At 51.7% G+C, this 27,603-nt stretch overlaps 1 protein-coding gene across 2 annotated transcripts; it reads left to right on the top strand.

The window, feature by feature from the left end:
* The first annotated feature begins 75 nt into the window (after window positions 1–75).
* On the top strand, window positions 76–20,145 carry CPT1C (carnitine palmitoyltransferase 1C). Of its 2 annotated transcripts, none has more exons than XM_027620143.2 (20): window positions 76–542; window positions 1,069–1,132; window positions 1,264–1,410; window positions 5,878–6,017; window positions 7,720–7,891; window positions 8,149–8,250; window positions 8,338–8,475; window positions 11,932–12,009; window positions 12,233–12,340; window positions 12,469–12,553; window positions 13,715–13,910; window positions 14,048–14,230; window positions 14,771–14,876; window positions 16,557–16,673; window positions 16,957–17,121; window positions 17,362–17,496; window positions 18,138–18,290; window positions 18,969–19,082; window positions 19,228–19,320; window positions 19,578–20,145. In XM_027620143.2, the coding sequence occupies exons 3-20, from the start codon at window positions 1,270–1,272 to the stop codon at window positions 19,761–19,763; spliced, it is 2,412 nt and encodes an 803-aa protein (XP_027475944.1). In that variant the 5' UTR covers window positions 76–542; window positions 1,069–1,132; window positions 1,264–1,269; the 3' UTR covers window positions 19,764–20,145. The 2 variants fall into 2 exon arrangements, with proteins under 2 accessions (XP_027475944.1, XP_027475945.1); XM_027620144.2 differs by having other exon boundaries at window positions 1,069–1,146; window positions 19,578–19,763.
* The last annotated feature ends 7,458 nt before the right edge of the window (window positions 20,146–27,603 follow it).

The following is a 27,603-nucleotide window of genomic DNA, read 5'->3' on the forward strand; positions in this document are numbered from 1 at the left end:
CGATACCCACGCGCGTGACTTTACGTGTACCCAAAGGTGGGCTGTGGGTTCCAAGCTGAGTCTCGTTTTGCAGAGAGGAAGGAGAGTGAGACAAAGCGGAGTGGGAAGCCCAAGAACCTGGGGTTCGGAGGAGAGGAGCAGCTCAGAACCCGGGAAGCCAACGGTGGAGAAATCGGGCGGAGTAGAAAAAGACTGAGGGCTAGGGAATCGAACGGAGGGAGAGGATTGGACGCCGGGATTCGAGGGGGCGGGGATAGAACGCAGAGGGTTGGAAGGGGGCGGGGATAAAACCAGAGGCTCTAATACCCGGCAAGGCACGCGCGAGGCAGAAATCCGGGTGCCTGGATGTTGGATAATCGGGGGCGACCAGGAGCTCCGGAGGCCCGACGACCAAGTCGCGGACTCGTCGCCCTGGGATTGGACATATGCAAGTGGGAGACTTGGGTCTGGCGCTCTAAATCGAGGGTGGGGGAAATCGAGGGTGGGGGGTGTGCTCGGGCTTGGTCGCCAGGATCGGATCGGCGGACCTCTGACTCAGCGTGGTAAGTATTTGGAGGGGCTCGAGCTTCTGCGGGGCCTGGAGGCCTGTGTCTTGGGTTGGGCGCGCGGGCCCCTCCATCACTTGTCCTCGAAGCTCGCATCGGCTCACAGCCTCAGCATCCCTGGCTGTGAGGCATGCGCAGTAGGGTGCTCCCGCCCCCATCCCCTCCAGCCCCCGGTGCGGGGGATGGGCCACCCTAGAGCGGACGAATTTATAGACGTTCCCCCCCCGCTCCTCCCCCGCCACTGCCCCCCACGCCATCCCCCCCACCCCCCTGTCGCCCTGGCATGGGAAGCGGAAATGGGGCGGACGGTGCCAACGTCCGGCAGGTGTTCATTTCAAATGGGTCTCGGACTGGTGTTTTTCTCTAGACCCCGCAACTCAACCCTGGACCTGTTTCCCGCCCCCAACCCTGAATCTTGAAAGTCCTTCATGGGGAGGGGCGCCCTGCCTTGCACCTCGTTCTCAGCAGAACAGCAAAAGGAATTAACGCGAGTTGTCCCTCCTGCCTCTCTATGCGTTCACAGAGGTCCCCAACTGACGTCCCTCCAGCACCGGAGGTGTCTGGCCAAGTCCTTCAAGACCCCTCAGGTGATTAGGGAAGGGTGAGCTGCCGTCCTATATTCCTGGGTCTGTAGGAGGAGGGGGTTGGGGGCCCGGACTCCCGGGTCTGAGGCTGGGGACCTAGAGAATGACCCTCTGTCCGCCTCCCGGGGCTCTAGGGTGACATGGCTGAAGCGCACCAGGCCGTGGGCTTCCGACCCTCGACGACCTCGGACGGGGCCGAAATGGCGCTCAGTGCCCCGGTGTTGCAGGAGATCTACCTGTCCGGACTGCGCTCCTGGAAAAGGCACCTCTCCCGTTTCTGGGTGAGGAGAGCCACGACTTGATTTTCTTCCAGGAATCCATTTAGGTGCTTCAGGGCTGCCTGAGGCCCGCTCCAGCGTCTGGGTGATTCCTGCAGGGGATCCTATCACCCCCTTCTGAGAATTTTGCTGTCGACTTTCAGAAGCCCTTAAATAGCCATTTCTGTGTTCTCTGAGGCTCACTTGGGAACCCTCAACCTCACCTACTGGGAACCTCTATTCACCTCTCTCTTAACACCACTTCCGGGACCACTTCCCTTTTTCCTCACACCCCCCAAACCCAAATTCTAGTTTCTAGAATTCAGACCCCAGACCCCATGGTGCTCCCCTCCCCCTTTCGTCTCTAGGTTCTAAACTGGGTGCTCATTTCAGAACACTGTGACCTGATCAAGATCTTGGTCAGCCCGCACCCCAATCCTGAAGGGCCCTTCTTCCCCCAGCCCGTGCCCCTGGGTCTGGGGGCCGCCTCCTTGCCCTCACCTCTGAATCCCCAATACCCTTCTCCGGTATGCAGTGCACCTTCCCTGTGGTTCCGGGATGTGAACCTCCAAATGTCTAGATCCACACTTCTCCATGCCTATAGACCCTGCTGTCCCGGTCTGGGCTCATTGCCCTTGCTCCAGAATGCCCATGCCCAACCTCTAACCAGAGCCCACGCCTGCCCCCAGGGTCACCAGTTCTAGAACTATGGCCCTGCGTACATCCAGAGTCTCCCTGTCTGTGAACACAAATCTTGAACACTTGTGGGGCTGGCCAAGCCTGACTTTGAATCCTGGCTCGGCCACTTACCAGCTGCGTGGCCTTGGGCAAGTGCGCCTCTCTGAGGCTCAGTTTCCCCACATGTCAAACGGGGGTGATGATAACACCTCCCTCACAGGACAGTCGCGAGGATTAAGTGAATTCTTCTTACATATAAGCACTGAGCGAACCGCCTGGCCCATGTCAAGTGCAGAGTAAGTGTTAGCTTTTGATAATATTGTTCTTGATTCATTAGCCAGATATCTATGGAGCATTTATTAAGGGCCTGCCACTGCTTGGGACACTGGGGACATGGCAGGGAGCAAGACAGAATCCTGCCCTTGTGGAACTCTTGATTTAGTAGGAGGAGAAGGCCATAAGGGGACACATAAGCAAGATGTGGAGTATGTCAGATCACGTGACATGTGCTATGGGAGAACAGTAAGGCCCGCCAGGTGGAAAGAGGGAGCCTTGGGGGTGTTGTCACTAAATAAGGGGGTGGCCCGGGCCCTGGAGGATTTCCTGAAGCTGAGACGTTTGAACAGGCTGGATTGAACCTCTATAACCTTATGAGTTATTAAAATAGAGAGATATCTGTTCCAGTGGATAAACAGCCACTACCCCAGACCCCCAAAGAGTTTCTGTCTGTTTTGTTTTTTTTTTTTAAGATTTTATTTTCAAGTAATCTCTACACCGGACATGGGACTCAAACCCACAACTCTGAGATCAAGAGTCACGCACTCTACTGACTGAGCCAGCCAGGTGCCCCCCCGCCCCCGCCTCCAAAGAGCAGGGGAACCCCCTGGGCCTCAGGCTAATCTATCAATTAAAACATTACCATGTGGCCATTAGCCTGTGGTTAAATACATAAAGACACATATACATACACACACATAAGTGTGTGTATTAAAAATTAAGATATAGTTTCAGAAAAAAGGCAGTTTTAAAATATACAGTCCTTGAATTTTGACAATACCCGTGTAACCAACTTCCTATCAAGACAGCCTGGCCTGGACCATTCTAGAATGTTCCTTTGAGCCCTTTTCCGGTGCACGCCCCCCACTCAAGGCAGCCGCTGTTCTGATTCCTATGCTTGTAGGTGGATTTTGACTAGTGCTGCGCTGTTGACTTCTTGACCCCTAGTTTTGAGTCCCCCCCCCCCCCCCGGCAGGCCCGCTCATTAGTGTAAATTGGTAATTGTAATAATGATCATTCTTGCCTTTCTATCACATAGCCACCCCTCTCCCTGTTGGACACCTGATGCTCTTATGTCTTCCTCTTCCATCGTGGGACCCCATGGGCCACCACGAAGTCTCGTAGCTCCTGGAACACAGTCCCAGGGTGAGGGCTGTGCCCTCAGCAACCACAGGGCTGAAATTCCATAATTTCTTCATTTATAAAATGGTATCCCTCACAGTCCCTCCCTCAAGGGATTGTTGCAACCATCAGTGGCTTTAGCAGAAGGCCTGACTCACAGAAGGGACCCGTCCAACATTGCTGTTTTATGATCCTGGTGGTTCCACATAGGTACTGTGTGCCCTCTGGCATGTTCTTAACTTCTCTGAGCCAAATCGCATTAGGTAATATTTAGTGTATCCTGGGCTCTACACTCACCAAGCCCTTTAAATGTTATTGCGTGTGAATGACTCTTGATCTCGGGGTCCTAAGGACCTCGGAGCCCCACAATGGGTGTAGAGATTATGCAAAACTAAAATTTTTTTTTTTTAAGATTTTATTTGTTTATTTGACAGAGAGAGAGAGACAGCGAGAGAGGGGACACAAGCAGGGGGAGTGGCAGAGGGAGAAGCAGGCTTCCCCACTGAGCAGGGAGCCCGATGCGGGGCTCGATCCCAGGACCCTGGGATCATGACCTGAGCCGAAGGCAGATGCTCAACGACTGAGCCAGCCAGGCGCCCCAAAACTAAAATCTTTTAAAAATAAAAATAAACCTATTGCTCACTTGATCGCCCTTATAGCCATCTAAGGTAGACCTATTATTAGTCCCATTTTACAGATGAGGGAACAGAGGCCCAGAGAAGGGCTTTTTCACTTTCCCGAGGTCACATAACTGCTAAGAGGCAGAGCTAGAATTAGTCCGGCTGTGGTGCCCACGCCCATGCCTGCTCTCCTGGGCAGGACCTATGCCATGGGGCTGTCGTGGATTATGTGCAGTGGGTCATTTGGGCCAAGCAAGTGGCACAGCATCCATGTGGGTCATTCATCAGCAGGAGGTCAGAGGGATTCCTGAGTTGGTTTCCAAATGCATACGAGATGTGGCACCTTGCAGTGCATCCTGTTGCATTAGGGTCCTGAGGCATCTGGATGATTTGAGGGGTTGACATTGGACCCTCTGTGGCTTTGGACAAGTTCTTCCAACCTCTTCTCTTCTTGGTGTTCTTCACCCGAGCGATGGACATAACGGTATTTACTGCTACCTTACTGAGGAACAGGGCAATGAGATGATTTATTGATGCGCCTGGTCCTTGGGAAGTGCTCTGGGGACATTTCCTGTTATTACAAAGCCCCTGTTCTATGACCATCCAGAGCACCAGATAAAGGAGCCAGCAGCTTCTCTTAAAAAGAAATCCTAAACAACGAAAGCACCACGTTTGCCTGTAAGCTTTGCTGGCCAAACCAAAGAAAGATCGTCAAGTGAATAAATCCCCAACAAGAAGCAGAGTAGCAATAGAAAGGGTCATTGTAATCATGTTTACTGAGCGCCTACTGTGTGCCTGGCTCTGAGCTATGCGATTCGCCCTCCTGCCAGCCCCCCTGGCTTTTTTTTTTCTCCATAGTCCCTATTGCCATCTGTCACACTACCCTAAATCCTTTTGGGTATCTACTGTCTCTGTCCCCCAGGAGAGCAGGACTCTTGCTGTCTTCTTGTCACTGCTGTAGGACTGCAATCAGCATTTGTGGAAGGCCATTTTCTCATCCCACCCTCGTGACAGCACTATGAGCCCTGTGCTGGGATTGTTCCCATTCTACAGATGAGGAAACTGAGACGGAGAGGGGAAGCCACTTGTTTGCGGTCACTTAGCTTGTTAGTGACAGAGCAGGGATTTTAAGCCCAGGGCTCCAGAGCCCAAGTTCTAAAGCACGATCTCTGAGGCTTTCCTGTTGGTTAAATGTGGGGAAAAAGAGAGAACGTGGTTTCTTGAGCCCTGATGCCGATACCCCCACTAACAGTAGCTCTTATCGTGGTGTGTGACCTTGAACCTAAGCGTTCTTTCGTAAAATGAGATCACTAAGTACCCACCTCACAGGGCTGTTGGGGGGATTTTAAGAGCTCATCCTTGTAGAAGGTGCTTGGTCATGAGACTTGGTTAAGTGTTAGTTATCTCCATGACACTTCCCTGGGAGTCTGGTTAGTAGCCCATGACTTTCATTCATTCCATGGCCATGTAGTTCTAGAAGGCCTACCGAGCTCCAGACCCTGCTGTATACGGGGGATCATTTTGCCTGAGACTAACCTCCAGAGAACCCTCCCTGACTCCTTCAACTTGAGCAACCTGCCTCTGCAGGGCTCCTGTGCCTTGCTTTATGTCCACTGGCACTCGCTTCATTCCTGACTCACCTCCCTGAGGGGGCAGGACCCAGATCTGTCTGGTTCCCACTGGGTCTTGAACACCCAGCTTGGGGTTCAGCACACACTGGGTACTCTGTCAATATCTAAGAATTGTGCTCAGAGGAGGGATAATTGATTGAATGGGTGCCCTTTCCTCCCCACAGAATGACTTTCTCACTGGTGTGTTCCCCGCCAGCCCGCTCAGCTGGCTCTTCCTCTTCAGTGCAATCCAGCTCGCCTGGTTCCTCCAGCTGGATCCTTCTCTAGGACTGATGGAAAAGATCAAAGAGTTGCTGCCAGACTGGTGAGCTCCCCCACCTGCACTGAGTAACCTCCCTAATGCCTCTCCCTCCACCCAGTGAGTTTCTCTATTAGTGTGGCATGCCTGCTAAAAGTAACCTCAAAAATACATAAATAAACAAATAAATAAATAAAAAAGAAAAGTAACCTCTGAGATTCACTTTGGGTCAGATTATAAAGGTACAGCACGAGGAAAATGGAGGTGATTTCATCCCTTTCTTGCTAAGAGGGACACTGACAAGCTAGAAAACGTCCAGATATGGTTATATATGCACTGACAAAAGTAGGAGCTCTGCTGGGCTCCAGTTGTGTAGTCTTAGGCAAGAGACTTCACCGTTCTCTTGTCAGTCTTCATTTATAAAATGTAGGTAATAATAATTGCTTCCTAGGGTGGTTGGGAGAATGAAACAAAAGCATGCACATGGAAGGGCACCCAGCTGGCTCAGTAGGTGGAGCATGCGACGCTTGACCTCAGGGTCGTGAGTGCGAGCCCCACGTTGAACATGGAGCCTACTTAAGTAAATTAAATAAATAAATAAATAAATAAATAAATAAATAAATAAATAAATAAATAAAATCCTTTTTTAAAAAAGCATGCATGTGATCCATTCAGTACAGGGCCAGGAGGTTACTAAATGAGAGTGGTTGTATTATTGTCATTTTGGAGAAAGTTTTGGAAGCCAGGTGCAGGTGAAGTGACAGGTTCTAATGGTTCTAATTCTTGGCTTAGTCCTCCTGGGGATGAAGGTTCAGGTTTTGTACAGATAGTTCCAAAGGGCAGACCCAGAATCAGAGGTAGGAATTTCCAGGAAGGCTAGATTTATCCAGTGTTCAGAGGGGAAGTAACTTCCCCCCGCAAGTCCTCCAGGTGGCCTTGCTCACACGTCTGATTGCCACTTTGCAAACATGTTGATCTACGGTAGTTGTCGATCAGCAGATCAATGTTTTCTTAAACCTGAGTGTGTATTGGAACCACCTGGGAGGCTCGTTAAAACACTGATGGCAGGGCCCCACCCCCAAGAGATTCTGTTTTAGTAGCTCTGGGTGGGGCCTGGGGATTTGCATTTCCAACCAGCTTCCAGGCCCTTCGGATGCTGCTGGGCTAAGGGCCACACTTTGAGAACCACTGCTTTAGAGTAGAATTTGACTGTTGGGAGAGAGAAGTGTGTCCCTTCTTCTTTTTCTTTTTTTTTAAGATTTTATTTATTTATTTGAGAGAGAGAGAGCACATGAGGGGAGAAGGAGCAGAGGGAGAGAGAGAAGCAGACTCCCCACTGAGCAGCGAGCCCGACATGGGACTTGATCCCAGAGGACCCTGGGATCATGACCTGAATGAACTGAAGGCAGATGCTTAACCAACTGAGCCACCCAGGCGCCCCAAATGTGTGTCCCTTCAAAAAAAAAAAAAAAACAAAAAACCCAGCTCCCACTTATTAAGTACCTATCAGTTTCCATGGGAATTGATTTTAGGAGCTTTGGTGTCCTCACGAACCCGGGGGGAGAAGGGGTGGCATAGAGAGAGGATCCATGCCTACTTTACAAGGGAGGAAAAGGAAAAATTGACTGACTCCAATTCTAGAAGATAAGGCCCCGAGTCAAAAGACCAGGGTCAGAGAACAATCGGAGGAGCAGCGGCTGGGTGGGGTCAGGGGGGAGGGCCGTTCTGAGGCCGGGAGACCCAGGCCCGTTTTCTCTTTCACTCCCAGGGGTGGAGAGCACCACAGGCTTCGGGGAGTCCTGGCCGCAGCGCTGTTTGCTTCGTGTCTGTGGGGAGCCCTGATCTTTACCCTTCACGTGGCCCTGAGGCTGCTTCTGTCCTACCATGGCTGGCTCCTTGAACCCCACGGAGCCATGTCCTCCCCCACCAAGACCTGGCTGGTATGTGAGGGGCAGAGCCCTCCCTGCTCAGGCCCTCCGGGGACCCACTTCTCTGTCTCCTTCCCTCTGGTCTCTGCCCCCACCTTTTTGGGACCCTGTCCACCTCTCTCTGGTCTCTGTTCCTCCTCCTGGGTTTGTGTCCCCACTTCCTCTGGGTCTCTACCCCATTCTCTCTGTAGGTTACCACATCACCCCCGACCCTGGTCCCCAACCCCAGGGAGGGGTGTAACGACCCACTAATTCCCGCTTCCCTCCAGGCCCTGGTCCGCATCTTCTCCGGCCGCAAAACAATGCTCTTCAGTTACCAGCGCTCCCTGCCACGCCAGCCCGTGCCCTCGGTGCAGGACACCGTGCGCAAGGTGGGCCTGCCTGGGACCTCCACCGGGGGCGGGGGCGGGGGGGGGGCGGGCGGGGGCGTGACCTACCCTCTTCTCCTTGCCCCTCAGTACCTGGAATCTGTCCGGCCCATCCTCTCCGACGAGGACTTCGACTGGACGTCAGTCCTCGCGCAGGAATTCCTGAGGCTGCAGGCGTCGCTGCTGCAGTGGTACCTGCAGCTCAAGTCCTGGTGGGCGTCCAATTACGTGAGTCCCACACCCGGATCCGCAAGGTTCTGAGGCTCCTTCCTAACCTGTAGGTCTAGGCCCCGCCCCGCCCCACGCCCCCAGGCCCTGCGGCGCTTGAACATTTTTGAGCCCCGCCCCCACGCTCCCATAGTATAAACCCAACCCCAGATGCTCCGACTTGCTCCTCCTACTCTCCAATATTCTGAACCCCATCGTCATGTGCCTACATACTGAGCCTCCCCACGCCATGCTCCGACATTCTGAGCCTGACTTCAATACTCTAAGCCCCGCCTCCAGGGCCTGCCCACATCCACAGCCCCGCCCCCAACCCTCCAGGACTGCAACCACAATTCCAGGACTTAGCCAACATTTCAGCCCTCCCCTGGCAGAAGGCAAAAAACATTTTGAGCCTCCGCCCCCAGAGTTATTCTCGTTTTACCCCCTCCTTCTGCGTGAGGGCACGTCCCCCAAATGGGCTTCTGAGTTGAGGAGCTAGGCCTTTGGTAGTACTCTGACTTGAGCTTCTTGGGAAACTGAGGCACAGAACAAGACGGCAGTTCACCCAAATCAGGGCTTACAGGCCTTTTATTATGTAGGGAGTCATAAATAGCTGGCGGGCAGCGTGGGATGAGATGAGGTGCAGGTAGCAATAAAGACACATAGGGTGGTGCGAGTGTCTGGGGGCGTGGGATGGTCTGACCGGATGAGAGGATTAGGTTTCCAGGAGGAGCAGTTCTTAGGGCTGAGCCCTGAGGGTTGGACGGAACTCGAACCTGTCCAGGTTGGTGGGAGGGAGAGGGCTGAGCAGAGGTGAGGAAATAAGGAGCTTGTAGGGCATGTGTTGGGAACACGGAGGGCTTTCCTGTGGCTGGAACAAAGGATTGAAGGGTGATCCTCATGAGAGGTGACGGTGGAGTGGTGGGGAGAGGCCTGAACTCCAGCTGAGGACCTTGGGCTTTTTCTAGGGGGCGCCAAGGAGCCATGGGAGGATTCTGAACAGGGAAGAGTCAGGATCAGCTCTGCCCATCTGGGAAAGACCGGAGGGGAGACCCTGGAGGCTGGGAGGCTGGAGAGGGTATTAGGGTGAGGACGTGGGCGGGGGGAGGACAGACAGGGGGGTGAGGCAGAGTCGAGGCAGGAGGGTGGGGCTGGGGGTGGGGAGATGGTGAGGATGGCACCCACGGCCTCACCTGGTGTGGGAGGGACTGCAGGGCTCTCTCCGAGATGGGGAGAAGGGGAGCAGCTTTGCGGTGAAGGCACTGAGCTCCATGGGGGTACCTGAGGGGTACAGAGGAGATGCCCTGGGGCAGCCGGATCCCTGAGTGGGGGCTCAGGAAAGAGGCCTGGGTGACAGCAAACGGGACCTTCAGCTGCAGAAGGAAATTGAAACGTTGGACTTGGAAGGGGAGAGGATCTGGGACAGAGCCCCAAGGGGCAGCAACATGGAAAGGTCAGTCAGACAAGCTCCGTGGAGGGGACTGAGTGGTGTCTGGAGGGGTAGGAGGGAAGCCAGGCCTTAAGTTTTACATTTTTTTTTCCCCCTTCAAGCTGTTGGGCCAGATTCTGTGCCAAAACATATGCTCATGCATGCTCGGACACACACACACACACACACACACACACACACACACACACACACACAATGTATATATTTCATCGTACCTCTGAGGCTCTGCCATCATAACATACCCCATCATCTGAAGTACAACAAAGAAAAAAAAAAAAGAAGGCCAACTAAAGTCTGACACAGTGCTGTCTTATCACAGACTTTTTATCTATATTTTTAATTTGTTATATAAATTTTATATATTATATGTAATTTTAAATTGTATAATATATAATATTGTATATTTTATAACTTATAGAAATATATTTAATATACCACGTAAAATATATGTAACATAGATATACATAATTTTTATTGTGGCAAAACGGACATAATATAAAATTTACCATTTTTAAGTATGCAATTCGGTGATATTAAGTACATCCGCAATGTCGTGGAACCATCACGACAATCTGTTTCTAGAACTCTTCATCCCAAACAGAAACTCTGTACCAATAAGGCAACGCATCCCCATTCCCACTTCCCCAAAGTACCAGGTAACCTCTAGTCTACTTACTACCTCTAGGAATTGACCTATTTTAGATTTTTCGTATAAGTAGAATCATACATGATCTGTCCCTTTGTGTCGGATTCATTTCACCAGGTATGATGCTTTCAGGGTGCATCCATGTTGTAGTGCACATCAGATTTTCATTCCTTTTTATTTATTTTTATTTAAGATTTTTATTTATTTGAGAGAGAGAGCACAAGTGGGTGGGAGGGTCAGAGAGAGAGGAGGAAGCAGGCTCCCCGCTGAGCAGGGAGCCCGATGCGGGGCTCGATCCCAGGACCCTGAGATCATGGCCTGAGCTGAAGGCAGACCCTTAACCCACTGAGCCACCCAGGCGCCCCATTTTCATTCCTTTTTATATTAACATTCCATTGCAGGGGCGCCCGGCTGGCTCAGTCAGTGCAGCATATGACTCTTGATCTCCGGGTTGTGAGTTCAGGACCCATGTTGGGTGTAGAGATGACTTAAAAATAAAATCCTGGGGCGCCTGGGTGGCTCAGTCGGTTAAGCATCTGCCTTCGGCTTAGGTCATGATCCCGGGATCCTGGGATCGAGCCCCAAATCGGGGTCCTTGCTCCTCAGGGAGTCCGCTTCTCCCTCTGCCTGCCACTCCCCCCTGCCTGTGCGCTCTCTCACTCACTCTCTCTCAAATAAATAGAATCTTAAAAAAAAAAAAAACACAAATAAAATCTTAAAACAAAAAAAATTCTATTGTATGGATAGAACACACTTTAGTTGTCCATTTGTCTGTTGATGGACACTTGGGTCTCAGTGGTATTTTTTTAAATCTCGTATGAGATCATTTCACATATATTGTTGTGCGCCTAGCTTTTTTCAGTTGGCAGCGTGTCTCGGTGCTTGCTCATTCTGTGGCAGTAATATAGATGCGCCTTATTCTTTTTTTCTTTTCTTTCTTTTTTTTTTTTAATTTATTTGACAGAGAGAGACACGGCGAGAGAGGGAACACAAGCAGGGGGAGTGGGAGAGGGAGAAGCAGGCTTCCCGCGGAGCAGGGAGCCCGATGCGGGGCTCGATCCCAGGACCCTGGGATCATGACCTGAGCCGAAGGCAGATGCTTAAAGACTGAGCCACCCAGGCGCCCCTGCACCTTATTCTTTTTTAAGAGCTTGGTAGTATTCCAGAACATGAGTGTAGCACGGTTTAGCTAGCTGATCCCCAACTGATGGACTTCTAGGTTACTGCTAGTTACTGATCACGATGACCTCCTTCACTGAGCTCCACCCTCCCCGTTGGACACAGCAAAGTCTTGGGGGTCTTGCCACTCCCATCGCCCCGCCCCCCGCCGCCACCTTGGCGGCAGCTGCCCCAGTCTCACATCTCTCTGCCCCACTCCTAGGTCAGTGACTGGTGGGAAGAATTTGTGTACCTGCGCTCCCGGCACCCGCTGATGGTGAACAGCAACTATTACATGATGGTGAGGGGAGAAAGCTGGGGAGGGGCTGTGTTCCTAGCTCCCCGGGGCTAAGGTTGGAATGTCTCTGTAGAAAATGGGGTTTAGGGTCAGTGACCCCAATCAGAGTCTACTTCACCATCTCGCCGCCTGTTGGGGGTCAGGATCTGGGTTTGGGATCCGGGCCCCCGATCAGGGGGCCAAACCTGACCCCAGGCGTTTTGCCGTCCCCTCGGCTGGCCCCCAGGACTTCCTGTACGTCACTCCCACACCAGTGCAGGCCGCTCGTGCTGGGAACGCAGTCCATGCCCTCCTCCTATACCGCCACCGCCTGAACCGCCAGGAGATCCTGCCTGTAAGAGCACCTCCCCCCACCCCAAACCGTGGGCTGGGGACAGAGCGCCCCTCCCCCACCCCCACCTGTGGGCTGGGGACGGAGCCTGTGGTCCTATGGCCTCCTCCGGAGCCCGTGGTCTCTTGCAGACTCTGCTGATGGGAATGCGGCCCTTGTGCTCTGCCCAGTATGAGAAGATATTCAATACCACACGCATTCCCGGCATCCCAAAAGGTGAGATTCCTCTTGCGTCCTCACTGACAGAGGCATCACAGTGTAGTGGTTGAGAGCATGTTCTCCTGGGCTCGAATCCCAGCGCCATCGCATCGCTCCCTAGCTGTGTGACCTTGGGTCGGTGACTACCCTCTCTGAGCCTTAGTTTTCTCATCTCTAAAATGGGATAATACTGGTACATAGGGTGGAGAGGATTAAATGAGTGTTTAGAACAGTGCAAGCCAGGGCGCCTGGGTGGCTCAGATGGTTAAGCGTCTGTCTTCCGCTCTGGTCTTGATCCCAGGGTCCTGGGATTGAGCTCCGCATGGGGGGCCTGCTCTCCCTCTCCCTCTACTGTTCCCCCTGCTTGTGCTCTCTCGCTCTCTCTGTCAAATAAATAAATCTAAAAAAACAAAAAAAAAAACAAAAAAAAACCAGTGCAAGCCATACAGGACATGCCTAATAAATGGTTCTTATTTTTAAAATTTATTTTAGAGAGGGGCACCTGGAGGGCTCAGTCATTAAGCTTCCGCTCAGGTCATGGTCCCAGTGTGCTGGGATCGAGCCCCGCATCGGGCTCCCTGCTCCGCGGGAGGCCTGCTTCTCCCTCTCCCACTCCCCCTGCTTGTGTTCCCTCTCTCGCTGTGTCTCTGTCAAATAAATAAATAAATAATCTTTTAAAAAATTACTTATTTATTTATTTTAAGAATTTATTTATTCATTTGAGATACAGAGAGAGAGAGCATGAGCAGGGAGACAGAGGGAGAGGGAGAAGCAGGCTCCTGGCTGAGCCAGGAGCCCGATGCGGGGCTCCATCCCAGGACCCCGGGATCATGACCTGAGCCGAAGACAGACGCTTAACCATTTGAGCCACCCAGGCGCCCCTAAAAAAAAAAAAAATTATTTTAGAGAGAGAGAGAGAGAGAGTGTGTGTGCGCGCGCTGCTAGCAGGGGGAGGAGCAGAGGAGGAGGGGGAGGGAGGGGGACTGAATCCCAAGCCAACTCCCTGCTGAATGTGGAGCCTAGAGCAGCTGGATCCCAGGACCCTGAGATCATGACCTGAGCCAAAACCAAGAGTCAGACACTGAACCAACTGAGCCACCCAGGCGCCCTAAATGGTGCTTATTCTTGCAGTGTGTCTGACCTTCCTGCCGTCCGCCCTTCTGCCCACCCCACCCCTAGACCACATCCGCCATCTCCGGGACAGCCGACACGTGGCCGTCTTCCACCGAGGCCGATTCTTCCGCGTGGGGACCCACTCCCAAAGCGGCCTGCTCTCCCCGCGGGCCCTGGAGCAGCAGTTCCAGCGAATCCTGGACGACCCCTCCCCCGCCTGCCCCCAGGAGGAGCATCTGGCTGCCCTGACCGCCGCACCCAGGTGAGAGTAAGAGCTCAGGGTTCCCGACCGTGTAGCCAGCCTCTGGAGGTTGGGGAAAGGCAAGCTGCGGGGCCAGGCAAGAGGCTGGGCAGGGTGTGTGGGCTCAGGCACGTGTCCCAGCCCCTCCCCCTCCCCAGGGATGTGTGGGCCCAGGTGCGGAGTTCCTTGAAGATCCAGGCCAAGGATGCCTTGGAGGCCGTGGAAGGAGCTGCCTTCTTTGTATCACTGGACTCGGAGCCTGCAGGCCTCACCAGGGAAGACCCCGCAGCTTCACTGGATGCCTATGCCCGTGCCCTACTGGCTGGCAGGGGCCATGACCGGTGAGTCAGCCCCTGGACTTGAACCTCACCCCAACTGGTGACCCCAGAACCCAGTATCCAGACCTAGGACTCTGGGCACTAGACAAGCAGACCCTGGACCCCAGATCTGAGGACCACCAAACCCCAAACCTGGACCTTCAAACCTAGAGACCCCCAAAGCCAGAACCCCAAGCCTGGGGACCTTAGGCTCAGAACCACAGAATCCTTTTCATGCAGGCACCCTGGGACTTCCTACCTAGAGATCCTCAGACAACTTCCTAGATGCACCCCAGGCATCACTCTGATTTCTGAGATTCCCAGAAGAGTCCCCCTAACCTCTCAGCTCCTTGGGAACCTTGACCCTTTCTTGGTATGTTCCCTCAAAATCTTCCAATTTCCCAAGCCTTAGACATGCCTCAGAAACCATCTAGACTGCCTGGTGGAGACCCCCAGCCTCTGGTTCCAGAAAAATCCATCCACCCTGACACTCCTACGTTCCACAGAGAGCACCTGAGTTCGCTCTTGGCCCCTTGGTGACCACTTTGAATTCTCCCCCTGTAGCTGGTTTGACAAATCCTTCACTCTAATTGTCTTCTCCAACGGGAAGCTGGGCCTCAGCGTGGAGCATTCGTGGGCCGACTGCCCCATCTCAGGACACATGTGGGAGGTAGGACGGCCAGCCCACCCCCGCCCTGGGGACCATCGGCCCCATTTCCAAAGATCTTCCTCTCCAGGGCCTTACACCCAGAGGGAAGACAGAGGCTCAGACAGGCAAAGATGAGACCGGAGTCGCCCAGCAAAGAAAAGGGTGTCTGGGATTATGACCTTCTTTTGATGGATGGGTAGTTGGGGCTCAGAGAAGGGAAGTGATTTGCCCAGAATCACCAAGCCAGCAGTTGCAGAGCAAGAATGTGATTCCAGAGTGCTGTGTGACCTCGGGCAAATGACTCCCTTCCTCTGAGCCTTGATTCTTCCTTCATCAGATGAAAGGGTTGGATTTTCTTTGATCTGGAAGCTCCCATCCAATCCTAGGAAACATAGCATCTCTATTTTCTCTATTTTATTTAGTCCCTAAATCATAGAGGGTGGTGCCTGTACCCTACCAGGTTCCCACTCTTCCATAGCGTTACACGAGGTGTTGGATGGGGCCCAGGGTGGGATCTGGTGTGTATGAGGGGAAGAGAGGCCCCTTTGAGATCTTAGGAGCAGCCCTGGTTAAGTACTGACTCTTCTGTGCCTGTTTCACAAATGAGAATTTTCCCCCTTTGATGATACTGCTAAGTGAAACTGTCAATTCAGTTGAACCTCAGACCCCTTAGACCCTTCTTGTCAACATGAGGTCTCTGCACATTGGCTTTGAATGAAGAGATGTCACATAGAGTATGGTATAGATCATTGGAAACTCCAAGGCCCCAAGTGAGGTGTTCTTCTCCTGATATGTTTCTAACATTGCAATGGGGATGTGAATCCCTTCTTCCTAAGTTATTGTGAGAATTAAGTGGAAGGCTGGCGGGTGGTAAGTGCTCCATCAGCGCTGATTTACACTAACAAGGGGCGCCTGGGGGGCTCAATCGGTTAAGCATCTGCCTTCTGTTCAGGTCATGATCTCGGGGTCCTGGGATCGAGCCCTGCGGCGGGCTCCCTGCTCAGTGGGGAGTCTGCTTCTCCCTCTCCCCCTGCTCATGCTCTCTCTCTCTCAAATAAATAATATCTTTTTTTTTAAAGATTTTATTTATTTATTTGACAGAGAGAGACAGCGAGAGAGGGGAACACAAGCAGGGGGAGTGGAAGAGGGAGAAGCAGGCTTCCCGCGGAGCAGGGAGCCCGATGCGGGGCTCCATCCCAGGACCCTGAGATCATGACCTGAGCCGAAGGCAGACGCTTAATGACTCAGCCACCCAGGTGCCCCTAAATAAATAAAGTCTTAAAAAAAATAAGAAAATATTTAACAACCAGCAGGGCGTGGGCAGTACCCAATCAGACTGGAGGCGGACCCCTCTGGAGGTCCGTACTGTGCTCGGCTCTAACTCTCCCATCTCAGGATCCTGGTGGAGGTGGTGGGGGGTGTGTGTCTTGGGAGGGCTGGGGCAGCCGTTGATGGCTCTTTGTCTACCAGTCAGAAGCAAAGGGTCAGTAAGCACCCGCTGAGCGTTAGTATTGGTCCCGCTCTCAGTGAACTTGAACCTGAGAACCCACCTGTGAACATCAGAGGTTTCTGTTTCTCAGGGACTGCCCCCCCTTCCCCCACCCCCAGGCCCCAGAAGGGACTTATGAAAAGAAGTCCCTGGTTAGATGGCTCTCAGCCCAGAGGGAGGAAGGGGCTCTGACAGCCTCCGTTTGTACACAGTTCACTCTGGCCACGGAATGTTTTCAGCTGGGCTACTCGGCAGATGGCCACTGCAAGGGGCATCCTGAATCGTCGCTGCCCCAGCCCCAGCGGCTACACTGGGACCTTCCAGAAAAGGTGAGACGGGGCTTTGGGGCCTCTCCTCCAAGTACCCAAATCCCCCTGGCTGTGACTCGAAACTCATCCCCACCTCCAAACTTAATCCCAACCCCATGCTTCCCCAACCCCGGTCCCACCTGACCTCCATCCTTAATCCAGCCCTTCAGGGACATGTTCATTCATTTCTGCACTCCACCCCTACCCTGACTCGGTTCCCACCTCCACTTCCAGCCCCACTCCCGGCTCTAACCCTACCCCATCCATAACCCCAGCCATCCCTCCCTCCCTCCTCCTCTGGCAGATCCGTCTGTCCATCTCTCTAGCCCTGAGGGGAGCCAAGACCTTGTCTGGAAACATTGACTGCCACGTCTTCCCTTTCTCCCACTTTGGCAAGAGCTTCATCAAACGCTGCCATCTCTCTTCAGACAGCTTCATCCAGGTGGCCTTGCAGCTGGCCCACTTCCGGGTCAGTTGGGGCCCTCGACCTCAGCCCCTTGCCAGGACTTTGGTTCCCCTGGGCCTGCCTTGTCAGTCCCTTTAGTGACTCTTCCTGGTCATTGCCCTTGTGGGTCCGCCATCGTGATTTCTCTCTCCCAACCACACATTCCCCAAGCAGGAGGAGGAGGGAGGTCCACACAGAGGCGGGTCGAGTCTCTGAAGATTTCCAGAGACCAGCTGACAGGCTCCTCTCTTCCTTGTCCCCCAGGACAGGGGTGAATTCTGCCTGACTTACGAGTCGACCATGACTCGCTTGTTCCTGGAAGGCCGGACAGAGACGGTGCGGTCTTGCACGAGGGAGGCCTGCAACTTCGTGAGAGCCATGGAGGACAAAGAGAAAACAGTGGGTGTAGGCCTCATTTGAGGCTTTGGTCATTTCCATATACTCATTCCTATATTTGCAAATATTTTTGAAGCACCTTCTGAGGCCCAGGCCCCACGATGGGCATTATGGACAAAGGAGGAACCAGACCTGGTCTCTGACCTCAAGGAACTCACTGGTGGGGAGAGACAGAGATATTTCAGCGTAGTGCAATACATGCTTTAATGGGGGTCACATAGGGCACTGGGGGGTACCCAACAGGGATCCTTGGTTCCACAATGTAGCTCTCTTTCATTATTTAACCTCTATGTGACCTTGTGACTTCCATTTGTACCCTTCCATGTAGTCCCTATATAACCTCTCTACTCAGAACCCCCCGGGTATCTCTGCTCCCCCTACCCCCTACCTATTCTGGCTCAATGGAAGGAGTTGGGGCCCTATATCAGGCAGACCTGGGAACCCACCTGATTCTGCTTTGCTGTGTGACCTTGGGCAAGTGACTTCCCCTCTCTGAGCCTGTTTCCCCTCTGTAAAATAGAATTGATATCTCTGCCTTGCAGGGATTTTGCAAACTCCTTTGAGGCCGGGGGTGTGTGACAAGCCCCAACAGTAAGCCCACTTCCTGTCTTTCCATGACCTGTGACCTCCCCGGGGGACCCCAGGAACCCCAGCGCCGTGCTCTGTTCCGCCTGGCGGTGGAAAAGCACCAGGCTCTGCTGAAGGCAGCGATGAGCGGACAGGGAGTCGACCGCCACCTCTTTGCGCTCAACATCGTGTCCGAATTTCTGCACTTACGGTCGCCCTTTCTGGACCAGGTTGGGGTGCAGGGAAAGGGTTAGGGAAGAGGGGAACCACGGGAGGAGACGGGTACTTCGGGATAAGGAGGGTGAGGTTGGGAAAGGGAGGTATTAGGGGCACCTGGGTGGCTCAGTGGTTAAGCATCTGCTTTCCACTCAGGTCATGATCCCAGGCTTCCTGGGATCGAGCCCCGCATCGGGCTCCCTGCCCCGAGGGGAGTCTGCTTCTCCCTCTCCCACTCCCCCTGCTTGTGTTCCCTCTCTCTCACCGTGTTTCTCTCTGTCAGATAAATAAACAAAATCTTAAAAAAAAAAAAAAAAAGGAAAAGGGAGGTATTAGAGGAGAGAGTTGCTGCGGGGGTGGAGAGGGGGGAAAAGGGGGAAAGAGAAGAGAGGGGCGGGGTCAGGGCGAAGAGGAGGCGTGGCCAGGGTGGGTGAAAGGAGGCGTGGTCAGGAAGATCGAAGAGAAGGGCGGGATCAGGCAGAAGCGGAGAGGAGGGTTGTGGTCCGAAAAGGAGGAGAGCGGAGGGCAGGGTGTCAGGGAGGGGGAAGGACAGAGAAACCGGGCCATTTAGAGGAAATCGGCAGTCAGGGGAGGTCAGAAAGGGCCAGGGTTGCGTCGAACCGAGCCAAGGGGGCGCGGGCCGGTGGGTCTGTCCGTCTTTACTGCATACTTGACCATCTCCTGTCCCTCAGGTTCACTCGGAGCAGTGGCCTCTGGCCACCAGCCAGATCCCTGTTCAGCAAATCCACCTATTTGATGTCCACAATTACCCTGACTATGTTTCCTCTGGTGGTGGATTTGGGCCTGTGAGTGAACCCGGGCCTGATCCCACCTGCCTGGACCCGGGGCCCTGAGGGATGAGGGCGTTGGGGGCCTGCACTCCGGCCTAGCGGGGGGCGGGGGGGAGGACACCGGAGGCTGTTTGGTTCCCCTCCCTCTGCCCCTCTCCAGGCCGATGACCATGGTTATGGCGTTTCGTACATCTTCATGGGGGATGACACCGTCACCTTCCACATCTCCAGCAAAAAATCTAGCACAAAAACGGTGAGACGGAGTCGCACACACACCCCTGTACCCTCCTCCCTCAGGACCCAGGGCTCTGGACTCCTAGCTCCCTCCCCTCCTACAACCAAGGAGTCTAGAATCCCAGCTCCCCGCTGCCCCCACGATCCAGGAATCCTAGCCCCAGCCCCCTCCTCCCTCAGACCAGGACATCAGGGACACCAGCCCTCTTGTTTTCCAGCACCGAGGAGGAGTCCCTCTCCCAGTTTCTCCTGGACATGACGTATTTCTCCTTCCAGGACTCCCACCGACTGGGGCAGCACATTGAGGACGCACTGTTGGACGTGGCCTCCCTCTTCCAGGACGGGCAGCGTCCTAAGCCCAGGTGCAGAGGGTTACAGGAGGAGCACACGGGGCACAGGGGTGGCTCTCTCCCCTGCCACAGGATGGGCTCCAGGGCACCCACGAAACCCACCAACTTTTGACCCCTCCCTGCAGGGAGCTGGTCTCCCCAAGAGCTAGAGAGAGGGTCTCTACACCTGGGCTGGTACAGGACAGAGGTGGCCTGTTTGGGTTTGGAAAATCCCACATCTGGTCCAATAAAGATGCATAAGCTGGGCGTGTGGTGTTCGCCGTGCTGTCGGGCTGGGCAGGGGTGGCAGAGGTGAGGGTTAGGGTGGAGGAGGAGAAAAGTTCCCCTCCAGCCCCAGGCCCAACCATGAATTCTCAGTTACAGTCAGTTTCAGCTACAACCCCCAACCCTGCCCATTCTGTTGCATTCCCAGCTCCAGTCACACCAAACCTAACCATCCAAGGCCCACCGCAGTCAAACAACCCCCAAAACTCTCATTAGTCCAGTTCCTGCGGTCGCAGTGCCCCTGCCCACCCCAAACATAAAGATTGACGCCACTCCACCCACCCTAATTGACACCCCTCAAATGAACCCCTCAAGATTCTTATTCCTCAACCCCACCCCCAGCCATTTCAACCCCCACCTCGACGATGGGTTCAGCTCCCATAACCAGGAAATGCACTACCTAATGTTCGCCCCTCACCACTGTCGATTCCAACAACCAACGCCTCCAAAACAGCACACTCCACTACACCTAACAACTCAACCACAATTCGGAGCGTACGACCAACACAAAAATGTCCAACCCCAAACTCCCTCACCCCACCAAAACCCCCATCCCATCCCCACCATAACCCAAACTTAAATCTGACCCATAGTTATGACTTTAAACACCACACTCCTTGATCGCACCCCCGCTCTACCCCCACTACACTTACAACCCCCACCAGCTCAACTGCAGTCATATCAACACCAACCCCGTCTAACCACACCGAAACCCCAATGATCCAGTCCACCACTGCCATGATTCCCATACTCCATGATACCAAGCCCCGTTGTTTCTGTCAAGTTAAGCATAATAACCCAAGCCCCACAACACATTAAAGTCCTGAACACCTTAACTGCCGCGAGCCCAACCTTCACACCCAACCCACTAACTCTAGTGGTTTTGAAAAATGTCCACAAGTGGGGCACCTGGCCGGCTCAGTCAGGAGAGCGTGCAACTCTTGATCTCGGGGGCGTGATTTCAAGCCCCGTGCTGGAGATCGAGTTTACGTAATTAAAAAAATTTTTTTTCCACAAGTACTTTGACCCTCTTCCCTCCACAAGGTGGACCTTCATCCTTCTCCCCTTGAGTGTGGACTGGAACTAGTGACTCTTTTCCCCCAACTAAAAGAATATGGTAGAAGTGACTGTGACATGAAAGACATTCTGGCTTCCTTCTCGCTCGCTCTCTCTCTGAGTCACTTGCTCTGCGGGAAACCATCCGCCATGTTGTGGGAACACTCAAGCAGCTTGTGGGGAGGCCCACGTGGTGAAACACGGAGGCCTCCTGCCAACCACCAGTGAGGAACACGTGAGGGAACTATTTTTAAAGCAGATTCTCCCACCCCAGTCAACCTTTCGGATGACTGCAGCCCAGCTGACCTCTTGGCTGTAACCTCATATGAGACCCTGAGCCAGACTCCTGACTTGCAGAAACTGTGAGATAATAAATGTTTGTTATTTTAAGCTGTTATGTTTGGGGTTTTCTCTATATGCAGCAGTAGAAAAGTCATGCAAACTCCAAAGACCTCAGCTTCAACCCCATATCCCTAACCTCATCCCATGTCCAAATCCATTCCTATGGTGGACAGAGCCTGAGGTGACCCCTGACGATCTGCCACCTCTCGATGTCCACACCTTTGTGTCATCCCTTTGAGTGTGAGCAGACCCGGGGCTTACTTCCGATCAATAGTATATGGCAAAGGTAATGGCATGTCACTCCCTTAATCTCTCCATGGGGTGAGAGATTATCTATGCTGGCTTGCAGCCATGTTGAGAAAGCTTCCTTTCCAAAGAACTGTGGGTGGCCTCTAGAACTTGAGGCCCACCACCAGCCAACATCCAGGGAAGCTCTGGAGCGCTCAGTCATACAGCCAAAAGAAAATGAATGGATTCCACCAACAGTCTAAGGAAGCTTGGAAGTGGCTCTCCCCTCCAAGTGGCGCCCCAGAGAATCTTTTTTTTTTTTAACTTAAGATTTTTTTTTTTTTTTAAGTAATCTCTACACTTATGAGTTCAAGGGGCTCGAGCTCATAATCCTGAGATCAAGTGTTGCATGCTCCACTGACTGCGCCAGTCAGGTGCCCCTAAGTGGAGAATCGAACTAAACTCTGTCTGGACTTCTGACCTATGGAAATTGTGAGATAATCAATGTTTGTTTTAAGCCTCTAAGTTTGGGGTAATTTGTCATGCAGCAACAGACAATGAAAACAATCCCCCGTTTCATCTCCCACCAAACCATATCCCCTTCCTGTGAGAGAATACATTCTGTTGTTTAAGTCGCTGTTTATGGTACTTTGTGATGGCAGCCTAAGAAAACTGATATAAGGGTCATTATTCAGCCCACTGTACTGAGTTTGGTCATTGTACTATGGTTAGACAAGATGTTAACATTAGAAGGTGAGTAAAGGGTGTGCAGGAACCATCTGTATTACTGCTTTTTTTTTTTTTTTTCCTAAAGTAGGCTCCAGGGGCGCCTGGCTGGCTCAGTCATTAAGCGTCTGCCTTCGGCTCAGGTCATGATCCCAGGGTCCTGGGATCGAGCCCCACATCGGGCTCCCTGCTCCGCGGGGAGCATGCTTCTCCCTCTCCCACTCCCCCTGCTTGTGTTCCCTCTTTCGCTGTGTCTCTCTCTGTCAAATAAATAAATAAAATCTTAAAAAAAAAAAAACACCCTTATCTTTAAGGAAATGCACACTGAAGTATTTAGGGATGAAACAAGATTATATGGGTGAGCTTCCCAGGGATCCCGGGGAGAGGCATTACATTGTTGTCTATTGCGGCTGTAACAAGTTGCCACAAATTCAGCACTTTAAGTAACACTAACTTATTATCTGACACTCTGGAGGCCAGAAGTTCATTATGGGTCTCACTGGGCTGAAAGCAAGGCGTCAGCAGGGTTGAGTTCCTTCCTGGAGGCTCTAGGACACTTCATTGTCCTTCTCAAAAAGCCTCTAGAAGCCGCCCACACTCCTGGGGTCCCGGCTGCTTCTTCCCTCTTCATGGCTGGCATTGTTTCCTCCACTGTGCCTCTCTGTTCTAGTCATATCTTCCTGTGACTGACGCCTGCCATCATCTTTCACTTATAAGGATCCTTGTGACTATTCAGGGACCACTGGGAAATTCCAGGACTAGCTCCCTATCCTAAAACCAGCTGTTGAGAAACCTTAATTCCTTCTACAACCTAATTCCCTTTTGCCATGTAGCAGAACACCATCACAGGTTCCGGGGTTCAGGATGTGGACATCTTTGCGGGGGGGCATTGTTCTGCCCACCTCAGGGGCATCAGTGAAACAAGCTTGGACACAAGTTGACAAGTAGTGAAGCTAGGGGGTGGTCATTGGGGTGGGGACTTCATCATATTATTTTACTTTTGTATATGCTTCGAATTTCTGTAATGAAGAGTTAAATGAGTAAAAATACTGCCCAGACTTTTTCTACCTCTGTCAGCTGATTTTAGGGAACCCTCCTCACTTCAGCCCTGTTCAGTGTAGTCTTAAGTGTCGGCTCAGGGACAGGGGCTAGTGCAATGGTGGTGAATGTCATGGGGGTCTAGCCCACGTGGTGATGCAGTTTATTTGTGTCCTCTGGCTCTGCCTGTCTGATCTCAGGTCCATCTTCTGATCCACTCCACCTAAAATGCTCGAGGGGGTCCAACAGAATGAGCCCATGATCACAAAGCTACAGTAATCACAGTAGCATGGTACTGGCATAAAGGAAGGCATGCGAACCAATGGAAAAGAGTAGAGAAGTCAGAAATAAACCGTCGTACATGTAGTCAAATGATCTTTGGCAAGTGTGCCAAGACCACTCAATGGGGAAAGGACAGTCTTTTCAAAAATGGCATTAGGAAAAATGGATATCCACATGGAAAAGAGCAAAATTGGACCTTTTCCTTACCCCATGGACAAATATTAACTCGAAATGGACCAAAGACCAAAATGTAAGAAATAAAACTATTAAAGCTCTTTTTTAAAAAAGACGTATTTTTTTAAAGTAATCTCCACACCCAACACGGGGCTGGAACTCACGACCCCAAGATCAAGAGTTGCATACTCCGCCAACTGAGCCAGCCAGGCATCCCTATTAAATTCTTTTTTTTTTTTTTTTTTTTTTTTAGGATTTTATTTATTTGACAGAGAGAGACGGACCACAAGCAGGGGGAGTGGGAGAGGGAGAAGCAGGCTTCCCGCAGAGCAGGGAGCCGGATGCGGGGCTCGATCCCAGGACCCTGGGATCATGACCTGAGCCGAAGGCAGACGCTTAGCGACTGAGCCACCCAGGCGCCCTCCTATTAGATTCTTAAAACACAGAGCAAAAGCTTCATGACATTGGATTTGGCCATGACTTCCCTGATGTGACAGCAAAAGCAGAAACAAAATTAAATAAAATAAACAGATGAAAAAAAAAAAAACTTCTCTGTATCCAAGGACACAGTCAACAGAGTGAAAAAGCAGCCCACATGCTGGAAGAATATATTTGCATGTCGTCTATCTGATAAGGAGTTAATATCCAGAACTCCCACAACTCCATAAAAACAAAAAACGAATGACCCCATTCAAAAATGGGCCAAGGACTTGAAGAGACATTTCTCCAGAGAAGATACACAAACAGCCAATAAGCACATGAAAAGATGTTCCTGGTGGTTGCCAGGGCTGGGAGGAGGGAGGAATGGGGAATGAGGCGGTTTTGTTTAATGGGCACAGAGTTTCTGTCGGAGCTAATGAAAAGTTCTGCAAATACAATGGACCGTAGCAATGGTTAGAGGGCATTGGGAGAGTAATTAACGCCACTAAATTGTAAACGTAAAGATGGTTAAAATGGTGACTTTTATGCTCTGCCTGTTTTAACCACAATTTGAAAAGCCAGCCATTCCATTTGGTCATGATCCTGTGACCTGGATTGGGTTGGGCTCAACCGTCTTGCAGTGGTCACCAGTGTGGCTGCATTGAGCTGGAGGGTCCGCTGGGACATGGAATGGCTAGGACTCTCCCCCTTCATGGGATCTCTTCCAGAGATCTCCCCAACCAGGCAGCCTGACCTGTTTTATGGCAGCCCAAGGCTGCCCATGGTGCAAAAATGGAGCTGCCAGGCCCTCTTAAGCTTAAATCTAGAATAGGCAGAGCATCACTTCCATCTTGTCCTATTGGTGAAAGGAAGTCATGAGGCCACATTGAAGGGGCGGGGCCTACAGAGGGTGCGACCCATGGGATTTATGGCTCACTGGGCCTCTAATGAGACCGACTACCATAGCAGCTAACTTTGTCTGTTCCTGCAGCGAGCTGCTCCCTAGATTCCACCTTCAGGATAGGGCTACCAGCTCCCCTGGAGGGGATGATTCAGCAGTGTCTTTCCAGGAGATTTTCCTGAAGGTGTAGCCCCGAGTCCACTCCTCCAACCCTTCCTGACATTTTCCGTGTTTATTTCCTGGTATTAACCCCTTCCTATTTATGGGGTGCCTGGGTGGTGCAGTTGGTTAAGCCTCTGTCTCTTGGTTTCGGCTCAGGTCATGCTCTCATGGTCGTAAGATCGAGTCCCGAGTCAGGCTCCACACTCAGTGCCCAGTTTGCTTGAGATTCTCTCTCCCTCTTCCTTTGCCCCTCCTGCTCACTCGTGCTCTCTCTCTCAAATCAATCAATCAATCTTAAAAAAAAAATCCTTCCTGGGTGCCTGGGTGGCTCAGTTGGTTAAGCAATTGCCTTCAGCTCAGGTCATGATCCCGGAGTCCTGGGTTCGAGTCCCACATTGGGCTCCTTGCTCAGCGGAGGAGTCTGCTTCTCCCTCTGCCTGCCACTTTCCCTGTTTGTGTGCACTCTCTCTCTCTCTGGCAAATAAAATCTTAAAAAAAGAAAAGACGATTATGTGGAATCTCCTGAATGATAAAGATGTTTTGGGCGTACCAGTGAGATAGGTCTTGGCTGAGGGGGCCTCTGGGTACCCTCCAGATGGGGGCTGGTCTCCAGAAGGACCAAGCCATGATTAGATCGTTGGGACTTTCACCCCCACCCCGTGACCTCTGGAGAGGTCAGGAGAGGGACTGGAGATGAGAGTTCAATCACCAATGGCCACTGATTTAATCAATCACGCCCATGTAATGAAATCTCCATAAAAAGCCCTAAACAACAGGGTGGGAGTGCCTGGATGGCTCAGTCGGTTAAGCATTGGACCCTTGGCTTCAGGCTCAGGTCATGATCTCATGGGTCGCGAGATGGAGCCTTGCATCAGGCTTCATGCTCAGCAGGGAGTCTGCATGAAGATTCTCTCCCTCTGTCCCTCCCCTCACTTACACACCCCAATGCGCTCTCTCTCTCAAATACATTTTTTAAAATCTTAAAAAAAACAAAACCCTAAACAGCAGGGTCCAGTGATTTTCCTAGTTGACAAAAACATCAAGGTGCCTTGAGAGTGGTGTGCCTAGAGAAGGCATGGAAGCTCCAAACCACTTCCCCATACTTTGCCTTACACCTCTCTTCTGTTTGGCAGTTCCTGAGTTGTATCCTCTATAATAAACCAGTAATAGTAATGAAAGGGCCTTCCTGAGTTTTGTGAGTTGTTCTAGTAAATGTATTTAACCCTGAGAGGCAGGTGTCATGGGATCTCCTGAATTTGCCGTTGGCTGGGCAGAAATGTGCGTAGCCTTTGCAGCCAGCATCCGAAGCAGGGCAGTCTTGTGGAACTGAGCCCATAACCTGTGGGATCTGGGTTAACTCTGGATTGTTAGCATCGAAATTGAACTGACATGTTGGACATTTAGTTGGTGGCAGAGAATCCCAGAATTAGTTGGTGTGAAAAAAACATGATGTATTTGATGTTAGGGGAGGGAAAAAAACCTTTCAACCCTCGAGATTTTGAATAATTTCACTATTCTTGATTACTTTATGATAACATATTTGTTAAATATTACTATTTATGAAGTTTTAATGTTTCTCATCTTTCTAATCTTTGAGGACCATGCTGGTTAGTGTTACGTGATAGTTGAATATATTGGCTTTAGACCCATCTTATTACTCTCCTATAGAAAATAAAATATTTGCATCTCTCATCTATTTCTTCAGAAGACCTTAAGAGTAATTGGGTCAAATCTTTTAAAAATAATCTCATTGGAGGGCGCCTGGGTGGCTCAGTTGGTTAAGCGACTGCCTTTGGCTCAGGTCATGATCCTGGAGTCCCGGGATCGAGTCCCGCATCGGGCTCCCTGCTCAGCAGGGAGTCTGCTTCTCCCTCTGACCCTCTTCCCTCTCGTGCTCTCTCTCTATCTCATCCTCTCTCTCAAATAAATAAATAAAATCTATAAAAAAAATTAAAAATAATCTCATTGGAATTTTGATTGAACTTGCACTAAAACCACGATATAATTTGGATAGAATTCACATCAGTATAACATTCAGACTAGCTATCCAGGAAAACAATTAGTCTGTCATGCATTCAAGTAATCTTTTAAAAGTATATTTGGGGGGCGCCTGGGTGGCTCAGTTGGTTAAGCGACTGCCTTCGGCTCAGGTCATGATCCTGGAGTCCCGGGATCGAGTCCCATATCGGGCTCCCTGCTCAGCAGAGAGTCGGCTTCTCCTTCTCACCCTCCACCCTCTCGTGCTCTCTGTCTCTCATTCTCTCTCTCAAATAAATAAATAAAATCTTAAGAATAAATAAATAAATAAAAGTATATTTGGGCCTTAGGGGTATGGAAATGGATTACTCATAGTCACTGG

The sequence above is a fragment of the Zalophus californianus genome, chromosome 17 (genome assembly GCF_009762305.2).
Source record: "Zalophus californianus isolate mZalCal1 chromosome 17, mZalCal1.pri.v2, whole genome shotgun sequence".
NCBI lineage: Eukaryota > Metazoa > Chordata > Mammalia > Carnivora > Otariidae > Zalophus > Zalophus californianus.